Source organism: Microcaecilia unicolor, chromosome 11 (genome assembly GCF_901765095.1).
Source record: "Microcaecilia unicolor chromosome 11, aMicUni1.1, whole genome shotgun sequence".
Taxonomy (NCBI): domain Eukaryota; kingdom Metazoa; phylum Chordata; class Amphibia; order Gymnophiona; family Siphonopidae; genus Microcaecilia; species Microcaecilia unicolor.
In genome coordinates this window covers 79,020,693-79,045,405 of record NC_044041.1, presented here as the reverse complement: position 1 = coordinate 79,045,405, position 24,713 = coordinate 79,020,693, and the positions used below count along the sequence as shown (strand labels likewise).

The 24,713-nt window shown below is 43.5% G+C and overlaps 1 protein-coding gene across 3 annotated transcripts in view; it reads right to left on the bottom strand.

Annotated features, from left to right (window-relative positions):
- Positions 1–24,713, bottom strand: part of ATP8B3 (ATPase phospholipid transporting 8B3) — a 153,412-nt gene that overhangs the window by 48,053 nt on the left and 80,646 nt on the right. For all 3 annotated transcript variants that reach the window (XM_030218590.1, XM_030218591.1, XM_030218592.1), the window contains 4 exons: positions 18,458–18,651; positions 7,471–7,679; positions 3,344–3,375; positions 1,761–1,914 (listed from right to left, as the gene is read on the bottom strand). In XM_030218590.1, coding sequence (XP_030074450.1) covers positions 1,761–1,914; positions 3,344–3,375; positions 7,471–7,679; positions 18,458–18,651 — 589 coding nt within the window. The remainder of the gene's footprint in view (positions 1–1,760; positions 1,915–3,343; positions 3,376–7,470; positions 7,680–18,457; positions 18,652–24,713) is intronic.

Genomic DNA, 24,713 nt, shown 5'->3' with positions numbered 1-24,713 from the left:
CTGGAAAACTCGGAGGTAGAAGAAACTGAAAAGAAAGACCAAAGCCAAAGACTGGCAACATCTACAGAAACTTCCTGTCATATTAATGTAAGACCAGGCAATCTTAATATTCATGAAGTAGGATTGCCACTTTGTAAAAGGACCCCTACATAATACCCATGGCTCTCAACGGTTTTTAAAGATGCTGACAGCCGCAAGCTAAATTAAACCTGGATATTCAATGTCAGGTCTAATCCGGCATGTGTGACTGGGTGCCAGTCGATATTCAGGCCAGTGCTTGGATATATAAGCCGATAAAGTTAGGACAGAAAAATGGATGTACTTACCTGGTTACTGGGCCAAAAATCATTGATAACCAAGAAATGTATTTATTTGTTTATTTTATTTAATAAATTTATAGCCCGCTCATTAAAACTATCTGAGCGGATTACAACAAACATTCATACAATTAATGACAAATGGTTCCCAAACTTGATCCTGGAGGCACCCTAGCCAGTCAGGTTTTCAGGATACCCACAATGAATATTCATGAAGAGATTGGCATGTAATGTCTCCACTGCATGCAAATCTCTCTCATGAATATTCATTGTAGATATCCTGAAAACCTAACTAACTGGGGTGCCTCCAGGACTAGGTTTGGGAACCACTGACTTAAAATATACACATATAAACCCAAAAGCAGATGTCATGATTACAAGCTGCCATAACTCAAGTAATAAAGAAACCTGAAACTTGAACTTGAGAAGTGGTGGAACTGATGCGCCTATTTGACATACAAGTTCCTCGAGTGGTTACAAAATTACCCTGCTCATGTACAGGGCCTCCAAGAGACAAAGCCAGGACCAGGGCAAACAATCTTCAGTACCACACCACTGCCGAGACCGCCTCCCTGCCCCCAACGCTGCCCCCATCCCTGCCATCACCATCCCTGTCACCACCGTGGCCATCTCCCCGCCGCCATTGCTGCCCCCATCGCTGCCATACACTCCCCACAGCGAACAAGAGAGAGTGCTCTGCCAGCCATGAGTCCTTCTTCCAGCCATGTCCCACCTCCTGTGAAGTAACTTCCTGTTCCACTTAGGCAGGACGGGGCAGCAGAAGGACCTGTGGCCGCCAGAACAGTCTCTTTTGATTGCCAGCGCTGAGCCCTCCTTAGAGTCAGGGCCCAGGGAATCTTGCCCCTCCCCCTCTTGGCAGCCCTGAGTGGAGGAGTAGCCTAGTGGTTAGTGCAGTGGACTTTGATCCTGGGGAACTGAGTTCGATTCCCACTGCAGCTCCTTGTGACTCTGGGCAAGTCACTTAACCCTCCATTGCCCCTGGTACAAAATAAGTACCTGAATATATGTAAACCACCTTGAATGTAGTTGCAAAAACCTCAGAAAGGTGTTATATGAAGTCCCATTTCCCTTTCCCTATGTAGAGGAGTGTGGTAGCCGTGTTAGTCCACTCTTAAGGTTATCAATAGAAATCAAACAAAATAAAACATGGAAAAGAAAATAAGATGATACCTTTTTTATTGGACATAACTTAATACATTTCTTGATTAGCTTTCGAAGGTTGCCCTTCTTCGTCAGATCGGAAATAAGCAAATGTGCTAGCTGACAGTGTATATAAGTGAAAACATTCAAGCATTACTATCACAGTCTGACAGGGTGGGAGGATGGGGGTGGGTCGGAGGTATGCATGGGGACATCAAAGCATATCATTTCCCTTTCCCTATGAAAACTAACATTTTCTGGTATCTTTCTCTAAGTACTCACCCTCTTTCTCCTCCACCATAACAGTGTGACAGATGGCCAACAACCTGAAGAACTCTTGCAACTCTGTATCATGCCCACGCACTCCGTCTATCAGAGATTGGTCATAAAACTGAAGCTTCTTATCTGCAAATTGGTTCCAGCTGAAGTCCACCCTCTATGATTTTTTACAACAGAAAAGAAGTTTAGAAACATGGGAAAATGAAGGCCGATAAAGACCATTCCTGGATTCTATAAATGGCATCCAAATTTGCGCACAATCTTGAGATCCATGCACAAACATATTAGTTAACAATTGGCTGCTAACAATCAATTATTGATGTTAATTGGCACTAATTAGGAATTGCAGATGGATCTGGCTCGCACCATTCTGTAACGATCCACACCCAAATCCTCTCACATGCAACCCTGAAGGGGCTTGGCCATGGGAAGGGCATGGGTGGGTCAGGGGCGTTCTGAATAATTACATTCAGTGTTAAAAAATATGGGGGATGTGTGCCCAAGTTGCATGCAAGAATTCATACCAAATTGCAGCTGGCATAAGTCCTCTCGCCCACAGTTAGATGCGAAAATCCCCACCGAGCGCTGTTCTATACAGGGCACTCATCGCAGAGCCATTTACTGAGGGGCCCTTTTACTAAGCCACATAGGCACCTACATGCGCCCAACACTTGCCAGTTTGGAGTTACTGCCCGGATACTGCGTGGCCCTTGCGATAATTTCATTTTTGACGCATATCCGCTATGCACGTATGAAAATTATTTTTGGACGTGCGTAGCAGACGCGCGTCAAGTGGCTTTCTACGCATGTAGGTCATAACTGCCCTGTTAATGCGTGAGACCTTACCGCTAAGTTGATGGGTGGCGGTAAGGTCTCAGACCCAAAACGGACACGTGCCAATTTTGATTTTGCCGCACGTACATTTTCATCAAAAATTTTAAAAAGGCATTTTTTACAGGCACGCTGAAAAATGAATCTGCATGCGCCCAAAACCCACACCAACACTAGCACAGACCATTTTTCAGTGCGCCTTAGTAAAAGGACCCTTGAATCTGGCCCCATATGGCCTATCTAGTCTGCCCATCCTTGCCATCAACTATCCCTTCCTCTCCCTTACAATCCTATGTACTTGTCCCAAGTTTGCTTGTCAAGCTTTTCAAGTATATTTTCTGCAAGAACAGGTCATTAAAATACTGTTTGTGAAAAAAAGAGAGAGATTAAAACAACACTTAGAAGAGTGTACCTTTAATGATAAAATAAATAATAAGAAAAACATAAAATAAAGAAGATGGCTTTATAGAATGTATTCAGGAAGAAACACAGATTTATAAGGAAGACAATGATTCATTAGTTCAAATAGAGAAATAAAAAGGGTTTAAATATTGTGCTTCGTGTGCTTGCTTCAGCAGCACGTATGCTTAATCTTGCACTCCCTAAGCTCATAATGGGCTTAAGACTCATACAGTTTATATTTTAGTTTTGATAACATAATTGCTCTTTGCTTTTCGTAATAAACTGTGTTTGAATTGGTTTCTATTATGGTGTTAGCTGCGAGGTACAGTACTTTAAGAGATCTGAAATCTTACCTGAGATTCTTTCTCATCAGCTGAACTCGTACCTTGAAATTAAAAAAAAAAAATATATATATATATATAAACCCATATGGATTAGAGTGATTTTAAGGTAATCTACATAATTCATTTTTGTTTTCATACATGTCTCATAGATGTGACGTGTCTCTTGCTGTTGCTATATCCATCTGCCTTTGTGTACATTGATCTGCATGGTTCTAGGACTCTCTCCATGCACCAACTTGCCTGAAATTTGGTAGGTGGATCTCTCCCTGAGGTGGGAGCAATCCTGCCAAATTTCAAACAAATCAGCAGATCAGCAGAGCTCCTGAGTTCAGCAGGACCATCTAAGGAGCAAGAGGATCCCTACGTTCCAGAGTTTTACGGAAGTGTAGTGCCAGGCCAGCTTACCTATCCTTTCCTTGTGTTTCTAAGCTAGCTTAGCAATTATAATAGCACTAAAAAAATTAATGGATATGGTTGATAGCATTCAAATCCCCAAAAGCATTGAGAGGGGAAGTTATCAACATGGGCTACTGTTGAGTTGGGTTGTTTTACCACATTGGGTTATTTTTGTACAGGGGACAGGCGGGGATGGAAGATATTCCAGTGGGAATGGGTGAAATTTCTGTTCCCGTGCAACTCTCTAGTTAGGACACTGAAAAGGCTTGGATTCTATAACAATGCACGTAACTTAATACAGGGCCACCGAGAGACTGAGCTGGGCCTGGGTCAGGGGCAAAATTGTCTGAGCCACCGAGAGACTGAACTGGGCCCAGGGCAAAATCATCATCTCTACCGCTGCCCCCCTCCCCCCAAAACCATCATCACCTCCGCCCTCCTTCCTCGCCCGCCAGAAGTACCTTAGCTGGCTCTGCCCAGCATTGCCTGCCCCTTTGGCTGTGTTCCTCAGGTCGCACATGCTCAGTCTCAAAACTGAGCATGTGTGGCCTGAGGGCCCAGCAGCTAATAGGCAGGCAATGCAAGGTTGAGCCCGGCACCGGAGTTTTCTCTCTCCTGTTCCTGTCGGGACACGATCACCCGGGTCCCATCAGGAGCAATACAGAAAGAGAGACCCCGGCGCCACGCCCCCCCCTTGGAGGCCTGGGCCCTGGGAATTTTGCCCCCCCCCCCCCCATCTCCCGGCGGCTATGACTTAATAAGCCTAACAAGCTAATGAGCACACATGACAGCGCTTAGCGAGCAATAATGAGCATTAATTGGCACTGATTAGAATTTAGGTGCACAACTCGCTAAGCATATTCTGTAATGATGTGCACTGAACTTCTAATGTGCACAGGCAAAAAGGGGCATGTTATGGGCAGGGAAATGAGCATATTGTGGGTGTTCCAAAATTTATGTGCCTAGTTATAGAATATGGCCTAGTGCGCCTAAATCTACTTGCAAGGATTTACACCAAGTTTTCATTGGTGTAAATGGATGCATGTAGATTTAGACGCTGAAATATGAACTAAATGTATTATATATTTTTTTTATTTTTTTTTATTTGTTACATTTGTATCTCACATTTTCCCACCTGTTTGTAGGCTCGATGTGGCTTACACAGTACCGAGAGTCGTTAGCAGACTCCGGTGTGAACAAATACATTTGATGTTGTGGTAGGATAAAGTTGATGTATCTAGGTACCAATTATAGAATACGCTTAGTCAGTGCCGATTTTTTAGGTGCCATATAGGTGCTGACTTTTTAGGTGCCTCCAGATCATGAATTCTTGGGCAGACGCATTTCAATTAAAACTCAACGCAGAAAAAACACAATGTCTCATCCTCTCATCACAATACAACACAAACAAACCCACCACTATAAACACCCCAGACTACACCCTTCCTGTTTCAGATAGCCTGAAAATTCTCGGAGTCACAATCTACTGAAATCTCACACTAGAAAGCCATGCGAAAAACACAACAAAGTAAATGTTCCATTCAAAGTGGAAACTCAAAATCTCTGAAGACATATTTCTTCAACAAGGCCTACAATGAGAACCTATAGGCTCACTAATCCACTTCACCAACCCATTCAGTTATGAAAGCCCACCTTCCATAATTACCCTAATAAATCCCTTCCTTCTTCTTTCTTCCCTTAATTAATCTCTACACAATACTAACTGTACCTGATATACTGGAATAACTATGTTAACAATACATGTAAGCCACATTGAGCCTGCAAATAGGTGGGAAAATGTGGGATACAAATGCAATAAATAAATAAAACCTTTCTTCCCAAGGAAAATATTCTGCAGCCTGGTACAATCAATGGCACTAAGCCACCTAGATTACTGCAATGCGATTTATGCCGGATGCAAAGAACAAATCATCAAGAAACTCCAAACTGCCCAAAACACAGCGGCCAGACTCATATTTAGAAAAACGAAATATGAAAGCGCCAAACCCCTAAGAGAAAAACTACACTGGCTCCCACTTAAAGAATGTATTGCGTTCAAACTTCGCACTTTGGCTCATAAAATTATTCACGGCGAGGCCCCGGCCTAGATGTCAGACCTCATAGATCTACCAACCAGGAACACAAAAAGATCAGCATACACATTCTTGAATCTCCATTACCCCAGCTGCAAAGGACTAAAATATAAATCAACATATGCATCCAGCTTCTCATACATAAGCACCCAACTGTGGAATGCACTACCAAACGCCATAAAAACAATACACGACCTAACAAACTTCCGAAAATCATTAAAAACCAACCTGTTCAAAAAGGCATACCACAATGACCCAACCTAAATACCAAACAACGAAACATATATCGGAACTGGACAAAACCAAACTCTCTACACTTGACTGGTTCATTCACTCTGTCACTAAGGATCATGAACGCAATTCCACCTTAGTTCTCATTCCGGAAATGAACTCTTTATACTTGAATGCTTAATCTACTCTGCAACTTATGAACTTTAATGCAATACCACTTTGTATTTCTCACCCCGGAAATGGCGATCGCCATTATGGCATAATGTAAGCCACATTGAGCCTGCAAATAGGTGGGAAAATGTGGGATACAAATGCAATAAATAAATAAATAAATAGAATCTCCTCCAATGTGCCCTGAATATACCCTCTAACCACTGGAGCCCTGTGCAGTTACTTAGAGCCAGGATGGTCTGTGGGCAGAATCAGGGAGTTGCTGGCCATTTGCAGGCACCAGCCAAATTCAGTGCTACTGCCCAAATAGTTAAGCAGGCACAAAAGGCAGTCCCAGTAGCATACCAAGGGTAGGGCGGTGGGGGTGGTCCACCCCAGGTGCAAGCAGCAATGGGTGCACAGAGCAGTCGTGTGGCTGTCGGCTCAATCAGTCCCCTGCCCCCTCTGATGTTACTTCCTGTTCCAGGGCAGGGGACCAGCAGAGCCAACAGCCGCATGACTGCTCCATGCACCCCCTTGCTAAGAGGAAGGGTGGTGGGGGTGATGCACTGTCCGCAGAGAATGAATAATTGAAAATGAAGAAGAGAATAAAACAGTACAAGAAGTATTTTTATGCCAATGATTGCATCAAAGTCATTTATAGACCGAATGTAAATGGTCTGAGCTTGATTCTTGTGTTTTTTATTAGATATTTCCACTAGTTTTTATATTTATTTATTAGGATTTATTTACTGCCTTTCTGAAGGAAATGCTGTTTGAAAAATGATTCCCCCCCCCCCCCCCCTTCCTCATATACAAGTAAAATATCGGCACAGACGCTTTTGCTTATTAAAAAAGGCACCATAGTTAGATTGGAGAGGGAACGTATGCATGGTGACTGCACTTTTAAATCAATGTGTGTATTTTCAGGGACAAAGTAGAGAGCCATGCCACCCCTATTTTCAAAAGAAACTCCACAGGAGCTTCCCCTCTGAAAATGAGCTTACAGGCTGTGGGGCAGTATTGACAGCATCCTTTCTACCATGCAGGGGAAAGATTCTGCATTCAGAAGGGTCTGCCACAACAAGGTCATTTTTCCTAGCTTGTACAAATCCATTTTTCATTATATGTACACATACATTGTGATTTTTCTTTACTGTGCCACCATGTCCAGGGCATCTTAGAACAGGTTGTAGTACAGAGAAATTGGACGTGGTGGCCAACGGGAGGAATCCCAGAGGTTTAGGAATAAAGAACATGAGTTACCATAAATCCTTTTACTGATGCAGCATTTCTTAAAGACCATAATGTTCTGTGTTAAGGTGCCAGTCTTGTCAGAGAAAACATATTCAATTTGACCGAGCAGGTCACTGAGGCTGGTGGATCGGGCTTTGGCTGGAATGTCCTTTTCGGCATAATACATTTGTAAATCCCAGTCAATAAACAGGCTGTGGATCACATGAATAAATTCTGACCTACAGAACGGTGACAGAGAAAACAGATCAGAACTCACACAATATCTTATGCCTGAGAGCCACGTGGCAGGGTCATCACATAATGGTATCCCTTGAAGCAGTGGATCTCCACCTAGTTCTCGAGACACACCCAGCCAGTCAGGTTTTCAGGATACTCACAATGCACATGCATAAGATAGATTTGTATACAATGGAGGGAGTGCATGCAAACTTATCACATGCACAGGGGCAGCCCAAGACAATCTGTCGCCTAAGGCAAGAAATGAGCTGCCACCCTGGCTCCTCCACACCTGCCCCCTTTCTTCCCCAACCCCCTTCCCTGAAATTACCTTTTCTATTCTTCTCTTGCTTTTCAAAAGAAGGCAGCAGCAGTAATTCCCATGGGCTACCCTGCAGCCTGCCGCGACTCCTTCTCTCTACTGTGTTGCGGCCCACCTCTCTGATGGTTCCTGTTTCCTCAGAAGTGGGCCACCTATAGCAGAGAGAAGCCTATGGGAATTGCTGCTGCTGCCTTCTTTTGAAAAACAAGAAAAGAAAAAGATAATTTGGAGGAAGGGGGTTGGGGGTGGAAGGGCGGGGGGGGGGTGATGTTGCCTCACAAGAATGCCACCTGAAGCCCCTGCCTCAGGTGGCCTAATGGTAGGGCCACCAATGCCCATGCCTAGTCATTGTGGATATCTGAAAACCTGACTGGCTGGGTGTGTCCCAAGAATTGAGTTGAGAACCCCTGCCTTTGAGCAATTGGAGCAGGAGCTGGCAGCACTCTCCCCAGTACTGCTACCTTAGGGAGTCGATATTCAAAACAATTTAAATGGCTAGAAACAGCCCCTGACCATTTAAATTGCTTGTCCAAGGCTAACCAGATATATTCAGCAGCACTTAACTGGACAGTGCGGCTCAAAATGGCCGGTTAGCACCTAAGCTGAAACCTACTAATTCGTGGGTGTTCCAGGGGTAGAATTTGCACTTTATTTATTTATTGGGATTTATTAACCCAATGCAGTGCACAGCAGGTACAGTTTAACATTTACAGTTTTGTTAACAGCATAACAATAGTCAAATAACCAAGAATAAATATAAATACAATAAATGAGGTAAACTTGAAAACAGTAAATTGAAACCTAATAACAGAACTACCATGAGACAGTATCAAAAATATACACATTTAACAGCACTGGAATTTAAATACCAGAGATATAATACAATGTTAGCATAATACTAATGGTATACCTAATAAACATGCATTAGAACATTCCAGAAGCGTAGCCAGGTTGAAGGCATGGGGGGGGGGGGAGCATAGAGTGGAATGCTGACAGTGGTCTGTTTGGGGGAGCAGCTGCTCCTCTGGCCCCCTAGCTACACCTCTGGAACATTCAACTAACATAGATTTGATGCTAAAGATTTTCTACAATAGAGGCTTACCATTTTTTTTTTTTACATTTGTACCCCATGCTTTCCCACTCATGGCAGGCTCAATGTGGCTTACATATTGTATACAGGTACTTATTTGTACCTGGGGCAATGGAGGGTTAAGTGACTTGTGAGCTGCTTGTGCCTGAAGTAGGAATGGAACTCACTTCCTCAGGACCAAAGTCCACCACCCTAACCACTAGGCCACTCCTCCACTCTATATAGCTGAGGGACCAAGAATTAGATATGTGAGGGGAACAAAATGTGTGGTACTGTAGATAGTTAAGTGCCAATATTAAGCTCTTAACCTGCTGGGATAGCCTAATGGTTAGTGCATCAGGCTTTGAGCCTGGCAAACTGGGTTCAGTTCCATCTGCAGTTCCTTATGACCTTGGGCAAGTTTCTTAACCCCTCCATTGCCCCAGGTACAAAAACTTAGATTGTGAGCCCTTTGGGGACAGAGAAAGTACATGTATATAACATGTACAGCACTGTATATGTCTAGTAGAAATGAGTAGTAGTAATAACTGCATAAATAAGACCACAAAAACACAGTCCTATCTTTATGCGGTTCACCTTAGCTGCTTAAATGCTAACATTGCTCATAACTGGCTAGGTTTTATATTTAATGCTGGTGCCCAGACATGGCCTATGGAATATCTGGGGAGAAAGCCAGCGACGGTCGGACAAATGCTGTCACCAGCTGAATATTGGGCCCTATCCCCCCAATATTCAAAAGTCAGGATCGGTACCAGGCTGATTAAATGCCTCATAACTGACTATCTGCTGATTTTCAGTCCCACTTTAGCGGCTATATTTGGCCGCATGAATACAAGGGATATCTTTGGCCTTTTGAACATAACTGGCTAAGTCTGAATATCGATGTAGCTGGATATGTTCAAATTGGCCAAAAATAAACCAGATGTTCAATGCTGGTCACCGGATATGGCCCGGCATTGACTTAGTGCTGACTGAGGGAGTTAGCTGGGCTAACTCCCGTGGCCTGAGTATCAGCCCCTGTGTTTTTAGGGGATTAGATAAATGAACTGGGAACCACAGAATATGGTATATAAATTTGGGAGACGGGACTGGTGGTTGGGAGGCGTGGATAGTGCTGGGCAGACTTATACGGTCTGTGCCCTGAAGAGCACAGGTACAAATCAAAGTAGGGTATACACAAAAAGTAGCACATATGAGTTATCTTGTTGGGCAGACTGGATGGACCGTGCAGGTCTTTTTCTGCCGTCATCTACTATGTTACTATGTAATTTGAAGTTGCCCATTCTCTGATTATTTTATAGATGATTAACCTGTATCAACAGTATATGAGGAGTTAAATATACCCGCTTGGATCAAATCTCTGGCCTTGCACAGCTAGCTGAGCCTGTAGTTCAGGAAGGAGAGAGTAGAGATGCTGGTCCTTTTGACAAACAGCAGATCTGCCAAGTCTCCCACATTAAGAGGGCGACTCCTGCTTTTGCAGATTATCTCTTGCATTCCTGCTGGTGAGCCTGGATCTCCTGCTGAGCAGCTTTCCCTTACAGCAGCAACAGGAGATGCCTTTATAAAATATCATCTCTTGCTGCTGTGGGACCAGTCTCGCGATAAGAGCTGTGGGACTGGTCCTGTGGCAGGAGATGATGTTTTATTAAGGCATCTCCTACTGCTGCTGCAAGGGGAGATGATAGCTGTGACTGCATCAGCAAACTGAATCAGGGGAAGAACTGTGGGCCGGGATGGGTGGAGCTAAGGGCAGGGCAGAGCGGTGGGTAAGGCGGGGCATGTTCTAAATCTCCCTCTAGAAAAGCTGTCCCCTTGGCAGTTTTGCAACAGAGATGGGATACTGTACGCTAGTGCCTACCAGGGCCAGTCTTAGGCAGAGGCGACCAAGGCAGCCACATAGGGCCCCGCGCGGCGCACCTCAACTCTGCCTCGCTCGTGCCTCCGCTCCGACCTCTGCCGGACCGCCGCTGCTCGCCTCGACGACCGCATAATCATCATCACCGGCGCGGCGCCCACCCCCGGCTTGGGCCCGCCGTCAGCTCCTGAGAGTCCCCGCCTCCCCGGACCCCGGCGACTAACTGCAGCGATGCTAGCGAGCCAGGCCCAGCCCAGGCAGTGACGGTGACTAGGACAGACAGACGGCTCACCTCCAGCTTCCCGCTCAATGTCCCGCCTTCTGAAGTTCTGATGTATTTCCTGTTTCCGGACCGTGAGGGCGGGAGTCACTGAGCGGGAAAAGCTGGAGGTGGTGAGGTGAGCCATCGTCGCTGACGCCATCTCTACTGATTGAGTGAAGAAGGCTACTGCTGCTGGAGTGCTGGTAGGCAACTTGAGATTGTGATGGGATATTAGAAAGAAGAGGCAGGCAGTAAAGGGAGAGTGGAGATGGCTGCGGCTTGAGGAGAAAAAGACCTGATGGACCTTTGGGTTGGCAGGTGATTGGTAAAGAGGTAAAGGGAATTGTGAAGGGGTGGGGGAGAAAGATGTGATGGCAGGAGAGAAAAAAGGAACCAAGGTTTGAGGGTAAGGGTGAGGGGAAATGGGCACTAGGAATTGACAGGGAGAGGAGAAACCTGAGGGTGAGCGGATCAGCAGGGACTCAGGGACTACAGGCCTGAGGAGGAGAATGGAAGGGAGAAAAAGTGACCTTAGCTGGGGATGGCAGAACAGCGATTGGAGGGAGAAAGGGAGACCAGAGGAGAGAAGAGTGAGTGAGATTCAGAGATTGGCAGTGGGCTGAACAGGATTTGGACTGGGGACTGAAGGGAGAAAATGTTGTCTTGAAGGAGAGAGTGGAGAGTTGTGCAGGCACTGGCAGTGTGAATGGGAGAGAAGGGCATTGGGTTTGAAGCAGAGAACACTATGAAAGGGGGATGAGATTTGATATACTGTCTTTCTGTGCTACAACAGTTGTGCCAAATCAATCCATTAAGGCAGCAAGCCAGCCAGGTTACAGGTATGATGATAGCTTTTTTTCTAGAAAGAACCTTTTTAAATTTAAGTACTATCTGTCTGTCTCTGTCCGTGGTGGTGAAATGTTTCAGCTGCCTGTAGTCCACCATTTTGTCAAAGGTTTTTTTGCCTGTGGGACCCACCCAGGGGTGTGCTGGTAAAATTTTAACAACGGGCTCTCTCTCCGGACATAGCCGGCCCTGAAATTTGGGGGGAGGGGGGAATACATGCCTCTCTCTCCCCTCCCTTGTGCGGGCACGCTAGGCATACCTTTGCCGAGCCCCACCAGCCAATAAATGGACTGCCACCATGGGGTGGAGCTAGGGTGGGGCGGGGCTACGGTGGGGCGGGGCTATGGTGGGGCAGGGCTAGGATGGGCCCCACCAAATTGGTCTGCACAGGGCCCTGCACTTGCTAAGACCGGCCCTGGTGCCTACACTAGGGAATGACTCTCTTCACTGAAAAGCTAACCACTTTTCCTGAGTCTAAAGGGAAGAGAAGGACAGAATTTGGATGGTTCTTTTACTGGTTTGAGGTTTATCAATGAAGGGGGGAAAGGGAAATGGGACTTGATATACCGCCTTTCTGTGGTGTTTGCAACTACATTCAAAGCGGTTTACATATATACAGGTACTTATTTTGTACCTGGGGCAATAGAGGGTTAAGTGACATGCCCACAGTCACAAGGAGCTGCAGTGGGAATCGAACCCAGTTCCCCAGGATCAAAGTCCACAGCACTAACCACTAGGCTACTAGAATTTGCTCTATAATAAGCAACTAACCTCTCCCCTTTGGACAAGGCTCTTTAATTCTACTTAACGGGGCCCAGGCATTTTGGAGTTAATAGTCGAAAAAGGAGTCAAAGCTCTCACAGCAAAAGCATCCAACTTATAGAACTGGAAATGGCACACAGAAAAATTCAAAATTACATAGTAACATGAATAAGATAAAGATCTGCACGGTCCATCTAGTCGGCAACTCCATGCAAGTTATACTCTATCATGATTAAACATTAGTATCACAAACAGGGCAGTCAGCAATTTGCCACCATTGCAACCACGTATAGGCAGTTATATATGATACAGTCTTGGAACAACATACCACAACACCACCGAGTGGTTTTATTATTATGGCTGCAGCATAGCCACATTCACTAATCAATTCAAAATTCTACAGCAGGCAAAAATTTTGAGTTGATTCATTTTGAATTCTTCTGCTATATTGTCTCAGACACATCTTAACCAGACCTCATTCAGTGTACTGAGTGTAGAAATGCTGGTGATCGATAGGATGTGATTTTATTATAACATGATTCATCTGTCACTCGGGTATCATAATTGGAGAGTCATCAGCAAAGCGGTTCCTCCACTGACGTCACTGTGGTCAGTGAAAGTGACTAAGGATGTCTATTCTTTTCAAGATGAAGGTTAAAAAAATGGAAATAAACTTTGCTGTGATTTTAACACTAGATAAAACAGAAAACAAAATGATTAAAAAAAAAAAAAAACCTTAAGTAAAAACCCCAACAAAGCCCTCAAAACAAAACAAACCCCCAAAACAGTGTACAGACTCCCAAAAGTGATCCTTCACCCCTGTACCAGAATCTTTCTAGTCTTCAGCAAAATTACTGCTATCACCATCCCCAAACTCTCCTCATCATAGTCAACATACAATTTTTATGCCTTTCCAAGCTGTTTATTTTTGACCATGGCAACATCAAGGGGTTCTTCTACTGACGCGCATTAAGTTTTGGGCTCAACGTTCTATAATGAGGAATAAGCTCCTTTTTTAGCCCTTCGTTTAGAGCCTTCTTTTAAGAAATTCAGGGGCCCTGTTACAAAGGCACGCTGCAAAATGGCCCGAGGTAGTGTAGATGCGTTTTTTGGACGTGCGCAGAATCATTTTTCAGCGCACCTGTAAAAAATGCCTTTTAAAATATTTTTGCCAAAAATGGACATGCGGCAAAATGAAAATTGCCACGCATCCATTTTGGGTCTGAGACCTTACCACCAGCCATTGACCTAGCGGTAAGGTCTCAAGCGGTAACCAGGTGGTAATGGTGTGCGCAAGTAAAATGCTGATTACCGCCCACATGCCAGAAAATAAAAATCGGACGTGCATCAAAAATGAAATTACTACAAGGGCCACGCGGTAGCCAGGTGGTAACTCAAAACTGATGTGCGTTGGGTGCGCATAGACGCCTACGCAGGCTAGTAAAAGGGCCCTTTAGGAAACGTTTGAAGACTCACTTTTTCCGTGAGGCTTATGGCGGTTGATTTTTCCTTGTGGATTCCTGAAGGCCTGATGCATCAGGGGTGTAGCATACAGTGGCTGCAGTCGCAGCATGGTTTTTGCTCTTTCTATTCTGTCCTGTTTTAATTGTATTTTATTTTATTTATTTATTGCATTTGTATCCCACATTTTCCCACCTCTTTGCAGGCTCAATGTGGCTTACAATACATTATGAATAGTGGAAGTACAATAGAAAATAGACATTTAATGCTACAGAAGGATCTTGAGTCACATGATAATGATCAAACATGATAGTAATATAACAAGCAAATGATGTAAGACAGTTCTGAATATATGTGGAAGAGTTGTGTATGTTCACATTGGTTGATCTTTGTGGTATGTCTTGTTAAAGAGATGGGTCTTCAGTAGTTTGCGGAAGTTCGTTAGTTCATAAGTCGTTTTTAAGTTGCACGGCAATGCGTTCCATAACTGTGTGCTCAAGTAGGTAAAGTTTGACGCGTGCATTAGTTTGTATTTTAGACCTTTGCAGTTAGGGAAATGTAGATTAAGGAATGTGCGGGATGATCTTTTGGCATTCCTGGGTGGTAAATCTATCAGGTCTGACATGTAGGCTGGTGCATCTCCGTGAATGATTTTGTGAATTAGAGTGCATATTTTGAGCGTGATGCGTTCTTTGAGTGGGAGCCAGTGTAGTTTTTCTTGTAGGGGTTTAGCACTTTCATATTTTGTTTTACCGAATATGAGTCTAGCTGCAGTTTCTTGATTATTTGCTCTTTACAGCCGGCGTAGAGTGCATTGCAGTAGTCTAGATGACTAAGCACCATTGATTGTACCAAGTTACGGAAAACATTCCTTGTGAAGGTCTTACTCTTTTTAATTTCCACATTGAGTGGAACATCTTCTTGGTTGTGTTTTTGGCGCGGGTTTCGAGTGTTAGGTGTCAATCAATGGTAACACCAAGAATTTTTAGGGTGTCCAAAATTGGAAGGTTCAGATTTGGTGTGTTAATGGCGGTGAATTTGTTCTTATTATGTTGAGAGGTGAGTATTAGGCATTGGGTTTTTTCTGCATTAAGTTTCAATCGAAATGCATCTGCCCATGAATGCATGATATGGAGACCTTGGTTGATATCACTGGAAATTTTCTTTAGATCTTGATTAAATGGGATGTAGATCGTTACGTCGTCTGCGTATATGTATGGGTTGAGGTTTTGGTTTGATAATAGTTTGGCCAAGGGTATCATCATTAAGTTGAATAGAGTCGGCAAGAGGGGGGATCCCTGTGGGACTCCGCATTCAGGTATCCATGTGGCTAAAGTAGTCGAGTTGGATGTCACTTGGTACGATCGTGTGGTTAGGAATCCCTTGAACCAATTGAGAACGTTACCTCCAATTCCGAAGTACTCTAGGATATGTAGTAGTATTCCGTGATCAACCATGTTGAAAGCGCTTGACATGTCAAATTGTAGAAGTAGTATGATCTTTCCAGTTGCAATCATTTGTTTGAATTTGGACATGAGAGTAACTAGTACTGTTTCAGTACTGTGGTTAGACCGGAATCCTGACTGGGAGTTGTGGAGTACTGAGAATTTATTTAAATAACTTGTGAGTTGTTTGGTCACTAACCCTTCCGTTAGTTTGGTTATTAAGGGAATGGATGCTACTGGCCTGTAGTTGGTTAGTTCATTGGCACTTTTCTTTGCGTCTTTAGGTATGGGGGTTAGTAGAATGTTTCCTTTCTCTTTCGGGAAGAGTCCATTTTGTAACATATAGTTCAAGTGTTTCGTAATGTCTGTTATAAATTTCTTTCTTTGAGAATTTTTAGATTTTTATTAAATGTTGTAATCTGCTTAGATGGTTTGCCTTGAGCAGTATAACAGATAAAGAGAAACTTGAAACTTGATAACGTGGGATTTTAAAGAAGCGACCCCACTATTTTTTATTGCAGGTTGTGTGTTTATTTTATTTATTTATTTATTTATTCATACTTGTATCCCACAATTGTCCAAACACGAGTTTCAGCTCAATGTGGCTTACATTTAACAGTTGTTAGAGATTACACTGATTCAATTACATATACAAGGTTGTATGATGCTGTGTTTTACAGTGGTTGGCAAGATAACTATTAGTACGTATGGAATAGTCATTGGGTTTCTTGAGAAGGCCATGCAAGATTTTAAAGATAATCATACCGATTTTAAACTGTACTCGTGCCTCAATTGGCAAACAATATAATTTAAGGTAAAGCAACGTGTCTGAGAAAATTGGTCTGGCATACACATTCTGCAACTTCTTAAAAACTATAAAGTACATTACAATAGTCAACTTGTGATAACAGACGTGATTGAACAATGAGTCTAAAAGTACACACACATCAAAATTGAGAAAGCCAACTGTTACCTAAACTACTGATCAGTAGTTTAACTCTGTTTAATTTTAGTTTATGAAATGTGATCCAATTAGCTATTAAATCCGTGTTTGCTTTTATCCTGCCTAATGTAAAGTCCCGATCCTGAGTAATAAATAGGAAGCATGATTGTAATATCATCTACATAGATATAAGAATCCACACCCATCTGATCTAAATGTCTACCCAAAGAGTGTAACAGTATTCCACAGGGAGGGGGCAACACAGCAAAAAGCTGTAAGAAATATTTTGGTGGAAGGGGGGATTTTTAAAAGACAATGTGAAGGTGTATAAGGAACAGCAATTGCTTTGATACCACCCTCTTTCTATATACGGTTCCTCTGTATTTATCCCATTCCTTTTTTAATTCTGTTGATGTTTTTCTCCCAATCACAAAAACTGGGGGGGGGGGGGGGGGGGGGGGGGCTACAGGCATCCACCACCTTCTCTGTGAAAAAGTGTTTCCTGATGTTACGTTTAAGCTTACCTTCTTGCAGTTTCATTTCATGTCCTCTGGTTCTATAGCTTCCCTCATTAATATCTTTCGAATATTTAAACATCTGTTTCATACCACCTCTATCTCTTGTCTCCTCCTGGGTATGGTAGCATAGTAAATGATGGCAGATAAAGACTTGTAAAGTCTGCCTAACAAGGCACAACAGTAAAAGGACCCCTTAACCTGTTATCCACATGCAACCTGAGGAGGGAAGTTGTGGTATACAAAAATTGTTATAATGTAATGGAATGTAAACTCTTCCACTGGAACTTTGTCTTGAACCTTCCAAGAAAAAGTTCAAGGTCGCACTTAAAACTTGGCTATTCCAGCAAACCACCAGATGAAGACCGGAATAGTTAAAAGCTTTTATTGCCTTAGACTAAGATTGTGCCGACGTGGCCTTGTTTCGCCTACAAAGGCTGCCTCAGAGGCAATGACTAGGGGGGGATGAACAATACACACTTTCCTCTAGAGCAGGCAGTCCCTGGCAAGTAGCCTCAAAGCAGCTCCTGTTCATTCCTAGTGATCAGTAACCAGGCTCACAGTGCTTAACACTTTGATGCTATAAAAGCTTTTAGCTACTGCTCTGGACTTCATATGGTGGTCTGCTGTTTTTTTGTCGATCTGTGTATTGCAGATTCCTGCCTCTGTTTTTGACTCTGCCCAACAAGAGTTGTACCTGCTGCTCTGTACAGGTTACACCACTCTATAACCTTTTTAAAGTGCTAAAGTTATTTGCTATGATTCCATCTTCTTTCTATATAGATATCCTCTGGTACAGATGGACAGACAAATGTCTTAATCCAAACCAGGGTTTCTAACTCTTCCAATGAAGGCTGGTTAACCCAGCACAGGAGTACAGCAAGCAGGGTGTGGCTGGCTGTCTCCTGATGAAGGCACTCCCTTAATAAGCGAAAATCCTACGAGATCTTGGAATCAGACGGGTTGCAGAGTGCTTGACCTGTAAGAGATGGATGCCGCTCTAGGTGGAGAATAATGATAATGGGATAATGGTTATAATGCAGATTCTGAGAAAGGTCAATGGTTTTGATCATAGCTCTATGATAACTGTGTTATTGTGTTAGCATAAAGGTATAATCAGAATCACTAACCTTTTTCAATATTTGTGTTACCACCTTTATCACATCATCACTACTCTCCATCCAGGTGGTATCATCCTCACCATTAAGAGATAACCAATATCCACTGCAGCAATGTGGAAGCATGAAACATTATATAATCCACAATAAGATCTTACGTCATAAACAGAGACATTGGAACTATGGTGGACATAAGGATGAAATAGCCCCAGAAGAGAAGAAAACCAGAATAGGCAGGTGTGTATCTCACTGGAAGAGCAGGGACATATGTATGATTTTCTTGAAACCATGAGGTCCAGAATCCAGCAGCAACAGCAAGGCAGAATGAACAGCTAACCAATATTGCAAAAATCTAGAAAAAAAAGCATTATGAGAAAATCGTAAAGGGGTGGGTTCAAAGCATTCCTGATATCTTATTCCACTTATGTTCAGAATCACTGCAGTGGCATGCTTATTTTGTACAAAGCTGGTCAGGTGCAAGAGATTTGAAATGAATCAAGGCCACAGCTAACAGAAGCAAGCTGTACTTCGGGCTTGCCTTCCAACACAGAACAGGCTAGTAAGATACAGTCAGTCTCTTGGAATGATCTATTGGGAGATTGCACCTCAGTCAAACCTACTCTGCCCGATAATCAGCGCTATTTAATCTGCCAGGAATGGCTCCTGGCTGATTAAATAGCCTTGAAATGGCTAAGCATTAATTATTCAATGCGAGATAGCTGGCTATCTCGCACTGAATATTAGTGCTTAGCTGCTAGCCCGGCCACCGGCTATGTCATGCAACATAGCTGGTTAGCGCCAATATTCATTAGCTGACTGCCAATCAGCTGATGAATATCGGCTTAACCGGCTATGTGCATAGCAGCCAAAGGAATCCAATGCCGGTTGCTGGATTGAATTACCGGGTTCACCGCTGACCCCAGGAGGCAGCCCAGCTAACTCCTGCAGTCTGAATATTGGCCCCACTATAACTGGATATTAGACATTTAAACAGAAAACAATAGCTGTCATTGAACCCACAGGATGTGGTGAGGACTGAGCAGAAAATAAACCAAACCTAAACAAGAAAGAGTTGAACATAAATATTCTGAAGCATGCATTTCTGTAAAGAAGTAATAAATGAAGGAGTGGTGCTAGGATATTTGGCACTCTTTGCAAGTCTTTAATCTTATGCCTTCCCTCGTGCCACCCCCACCCCTCACGTCTGTGCCTACTGCTTCAGCCCTTGTTGCAATCTATTGGCTTGACTTGACTCCCCCAGAGGCCTTAACCCCAAACTTTCCCTAGCTGCTCAGAGAAAGGGCGCTGAATAAGTACATAAGTATTGCCATACTGGGAGAGACCAAAGGTCCATCAAGCCCAGCATCCTGTTTCCAAAAGTGGCCAAACCAGGTCACAAATACCTGGCAAGATCCCAAAAAAGTACAAAACAGTTTATACTGCTTATCCCAGAAATAGTGGATTTTCCCCAAGTCCATTTAATAATGGTCTATGGACTTTTTCTTTAGGAAGCCGTCCAAACCTTTTTTAAACTCAGCTAAGCTAATCGTCTTTACCACATTCTCTGGCAGCGAATTCCAGAGTTTAATTACACATTGAGTGAAGAAACATTTTCTCCGATTCGTTTTAAATTTACTGCATTGTAGCTTCATCGCATGCCCCCTAGTCCTAGTATTTTTGGAAAGCGTAAACAGACACTTCATATCTACCCGTTCCACTCCACTCATTATTTTATAGACCTTTATCATATCTCCCCTCAGCTGCCTTTTCTCCAAGCTGAAGAGCCCTAGCCGCTTTAGCCTTTCCTCATAGGGAAGTCGTCCCATCCCCTTTATCATTTTCGTCGCCGTTCTCTGCACCTGCATGCCAGCTTCCTGTGCCACATGGGGCCAGTCTCGTGGTATTAGTCCTGAGGGTATGGACCCTCCACAGAAAAGGAGACAGTGATATTAAGTGCACTCCTTCCTGCCAGAGATGGGTATGTTACTTAACTAAAGTACAACTGACAGTACTTTTACTTGTAACGAGTTACTTTTTTATTTGCAATACTTTTTAACTTATAATGAGTTACATTTAAGCTGTACTTTTGAACTTAGTAACAAAGTACAAATTTGGAAAGTGGTTCTTTAAAATAAAATAACAAGCATTTTCCATCCCTCCACTTCTTCCCCTCTACAGGCTTTCCAAGCAGTATCAGACGCGGCTTGTAGCTGACTGGGACTGAACTTCTGGTCCCAAAAACAGCTGAGCTGAGACCAGAAGTTCAGGCCCAATCAGATGCAAGCCAGGATCTGACATCACCTGGAAACCCTAGTCCCTGCCCTCTACACCTGCCCAGAACAGCAGTTGATTGGTTATTATTTTGTTGTTGTCAGGCTCAGCTGCATCCCTAATCAGAACCGCACCTTCACTGTGTACAGGGCCCACTCCCTCTCCCTTCCCATCCGCCATGTCCCTGCAGCACAGTCTTGCTCCCTCCATCTTGTTGCACCTCTATCGGTCTCACACAAATAAACTACAATGGGAGATGTGCAGGACCCAACTTTCTGCAGCACCACTAGTGCTTCCTGCGCCAGGCCCACCTCCTCTGATGTAAACTTACTGGACTGGCACAGGAAGCACTAGCGGCACTGCAGAGAGCTGGGTCCCATATGTCCCATGGTAGTTTATTAGTGTGGGCCTGGCAGAGATGGACGGGAGGGAGAGAGCGAGACTGTACTTCAGGGCCGCAGTTGATGGGAGTGGAGAGACAGAGAAATTAGGCAAGACTGGATGGGTAGGGAGTATGGCTTGTCGGGGATTCAGTTTAATTTGTGTCTACATATTTCTATTTTTAGTTTATGGTTGTTTCTTCTATACTTCATGAGGGGCTACCTCTGTTCATGTTTGAAAAAGGCAAAGTATTCTGTTAGCATCAAGTGTCTGTGTAGAACTGATCTGTACTAATCCATTAATGTTCTTCTGCCCACTGCAATGCTCAGGGTGTTGTTTTTTTTCTAGTAAGGACCTTGTGTAACCCCCTGGACGATTGCTTGTAAGCATACTAGATTCAGTGGTCCAACTTGTTAAAAATATTTTTAAATTTGTATTTAGAAAGAGCTGTACTTTATTACTTTTATGTGAGTATTTTTTTTAGATAATACTTTCAACTTTTACGTCACTACTTTTGAAGCCAGTACTTTGATTTTTGCTTAAGTACTTTTAAATAGTAACAGCACATCTCTGCTTCCTGCTAACCATAGGGGCCAAGGTGCCAGGGTAAGTGCTGCGGTGGAACCGTCAGAAGGGTGGAATCTGGAAGCGAGAGGATTTAAATTAGTTGCCCACTGCTTCTTGGTGCCACTAGAATCTTAATTTAAAATAAACAACAACAACAATAAAAGTCCTCACTATACAATCTAACTATTTTAGGGGTCCTTTTACTAAGGTGTGCTGAAAAATGGCTTGCAGTAGTGTAGACGCGGGTTTAGGGTGCACGCCGGTCCATTTTTCAGCACACCCGTAAAAAAAGACCTTTTTAAAATTTTTGCAGAAAATGGACGTGCGGCAAAATCAAAATTGGCACAGGTCCATTATGGGTCTGAGACCTTACCATCAGCCATTGACCTAGCGGTACAGTATCACATGGTAACCAGGTGGTAATAATCTACACGCGTCAAATGCCACTTGGCGCAAGTCTAAAAATAAGAACTATTTTTCAGATGCGCGTATTGGGCACGCACCAAAAATGAAATCAGCGTAATAGAGCCATGTGGTAGCTTGGCAGTAACTCCATTTTGGCGGGCATTGGGTGCGTGTAGATGCTTACGCGGCTTAGTAAAAGGGTCCCTGAATGAATTTCCATTTTGAAACATGTTTTTCATGCTCATAATTTTTGAGATCTTATTGCCATTATCCAAATCATGGATCAGTGTCTCAATAATTATAATCATTGCAAATTGTGACATACACACCAGAATCTTAGCACTCTAATCCCCTCATACTATAACTTGGCATCTACATTTATGCATCAAAGACTAGATTCAGAAAATGGCACCCAAAAAATGCGCACTGAGCGCTATTCTATAAATGGCCCTCCGAGTTGGGCATTGTTTATAGAATAGCATGTGGCGATGGGATCTGCACCCAACTTTGGGCATGAGGGTTGAAACCTGGTGTAAATCCTTGCTCATAAATTAGGCATGGATCCCCCAAAATCTATCATACTGTGTGCATCTTTAGTGAATGCCCCGACCCGCTCAAGCCCCTTCCATAGCCACATCCCCTTTTCAGTTGCACACTAAAAGATTTTTGTGCTCATCTTTATGGAATAGCGCATAGCAAGATGCGAACTGTCATAAACACAGGACTGCCCTAGCCTGAGGAGGCCCAGAGGGCGCTGTCCCAGGGAAAAGTCTGGAAAATACCCTGATCTGGTCACTAGAGGAAGCCAAAAGGGGTACGTCCATGTAATGACCTGAAGGGACAGCTAGGGGGTGCTCATGGTATAGGACCTGCCCTTCCCTGAAGAGGCCTCCAGGGGGAGCTCTCAGAGTAGGTGAGGGAAAGGTGGAGAGAGTTCTGGGCCTGGACCTTTCTGGAACCAGGGGGAGGGGCCTAAAGAGGTGGGGAGGATTATTAGCCACCCTATAAAGAGCACCCTCTAAGAAAAGAAAAGAGGAGAGGGGGACTGGTGAAGCCTGCTGGAGGAGATCCCCTGGAAGTGGAGAGAGGATCCCTCTAAAAACCAAGAAGGTACTTACCTGGTATGGACAAGGTAGTAATGGAACTGTGTATTATTGGAAGTTGAATGATATGCTGGAAAGAAGTTGATCCCCACAAGACTGGAGCAGAGTGCTAATAAAGTGGATTTGCTCCTGGTGTATCCAATTTGCATATTTGTGAAAGCTGAGAAACCAGGGTTATATTCCCAAGAAAGGTAACAGGGGGCCCATCAGGGGTAGCAGAAATGTGACCGGTTACCAGAGGATACAGCAGGGAAGAGTTCCCAGAATTGGTGATAAATGGGAAGCAGTCACCCTGAGTTAAAAGGGAAGTCCAAACATTTAGCCTGGGATTACAGGCTATTGTACAGGAGAACTGTCTCAGAAGCAAAGTGCTAGTCAGTCCTGACTGAAGGCTTGTAACGATGGGTAGGAGCCACCAGAGGGACTCAGCACATGAGAATACCCTTAGGGTATTACAGCACACAAATTCTTTTTTTTTTGCCAATTAATGCCAACAATTGATTGTTAATAGCTAATTATTAGGGCTAATTTGCTTGTTAATTAAGTTGCACAAACTGGACAATGCTCAAATTTGTGCTCATAATTTTGAGCACTATCCCCCAGATGCCAATCAACACTGATAATTGCCACTTAACAGCAGTAACAGTAATATAATTGGCATCAATTAGAATTTACGTGCATAACTATCTAGGCGTATTCTGTAACATGATGCACCTTTGTAAGTTGCATAGTTGAAAAGTGGGCGTGGCCATGGGCGTGACTTGAGCATTCCTAAAATCTATGCGCATTGTTATAGAATATGCCCGATCCACGCATAATTTAGGCGTCGGCATTTACACCAAGTTTTACTTGGCGTAACTAGCCATGACTAAATTTAGTTGTGCGGATGGACGCTGGTCATATTTTATACACCGCACACAATGTTAAGTGTATTCTATAAAATTGAGGCATACTTTACAGAATACACCTAGGTGTATTTTTTTCCACTTCGAATTTTCAGGTACCATATATAGAATCTAGCCCTATATATAAAATCCAGGGACAAGTGTGCACCTAAGTTAAAGAATACAAGTATTTATGCACATGATTGTTATAGTTATACACCTAAGTGCTAGATGCTAATCAATATTCTAAGGAGCCGATATTCAGATCGCAGGAGCCAGATTGGCTAACTCCTGGGTTCAGCATTAATCCCGGATATTCAATGCCAGGCCATTTCCAGTGACCGACATTGAATATCCAGTTTATTTTTGGATGGTTTAAAGGTAACCAAGTCAATATTCTGACCTATCTGGTTATCTGTAAACCGGCCAAAGATATACCAGGTTGTCACGCAGCAACCCTGTTTAAAAATCGGCAGATAGACAGTTATATCAGCCGATATAACCGACTATCTGTTAGCTGGAGATATTCAGCAGGGGATAACTGGTTATCCCCCTCCCCCCCTTACCGGCTGAATATCTGTGGATAGCCGGTTAAGTGCCATTTAACTGGTCATCAGCCATTCTGAGCAGTTCAATAGCACAGAATATCAGGGAGTATAACTTTAATCACCACAGAATACTGTAAATTATGCGCTAAACTGCCACATTTAAGCGGGTGCATTTATGTGAACGCATTTACACCTGCTATTGACATAATGAAAGTGAGCATGCCTAAATATAGGCACATAGATGCCAGCTTATAC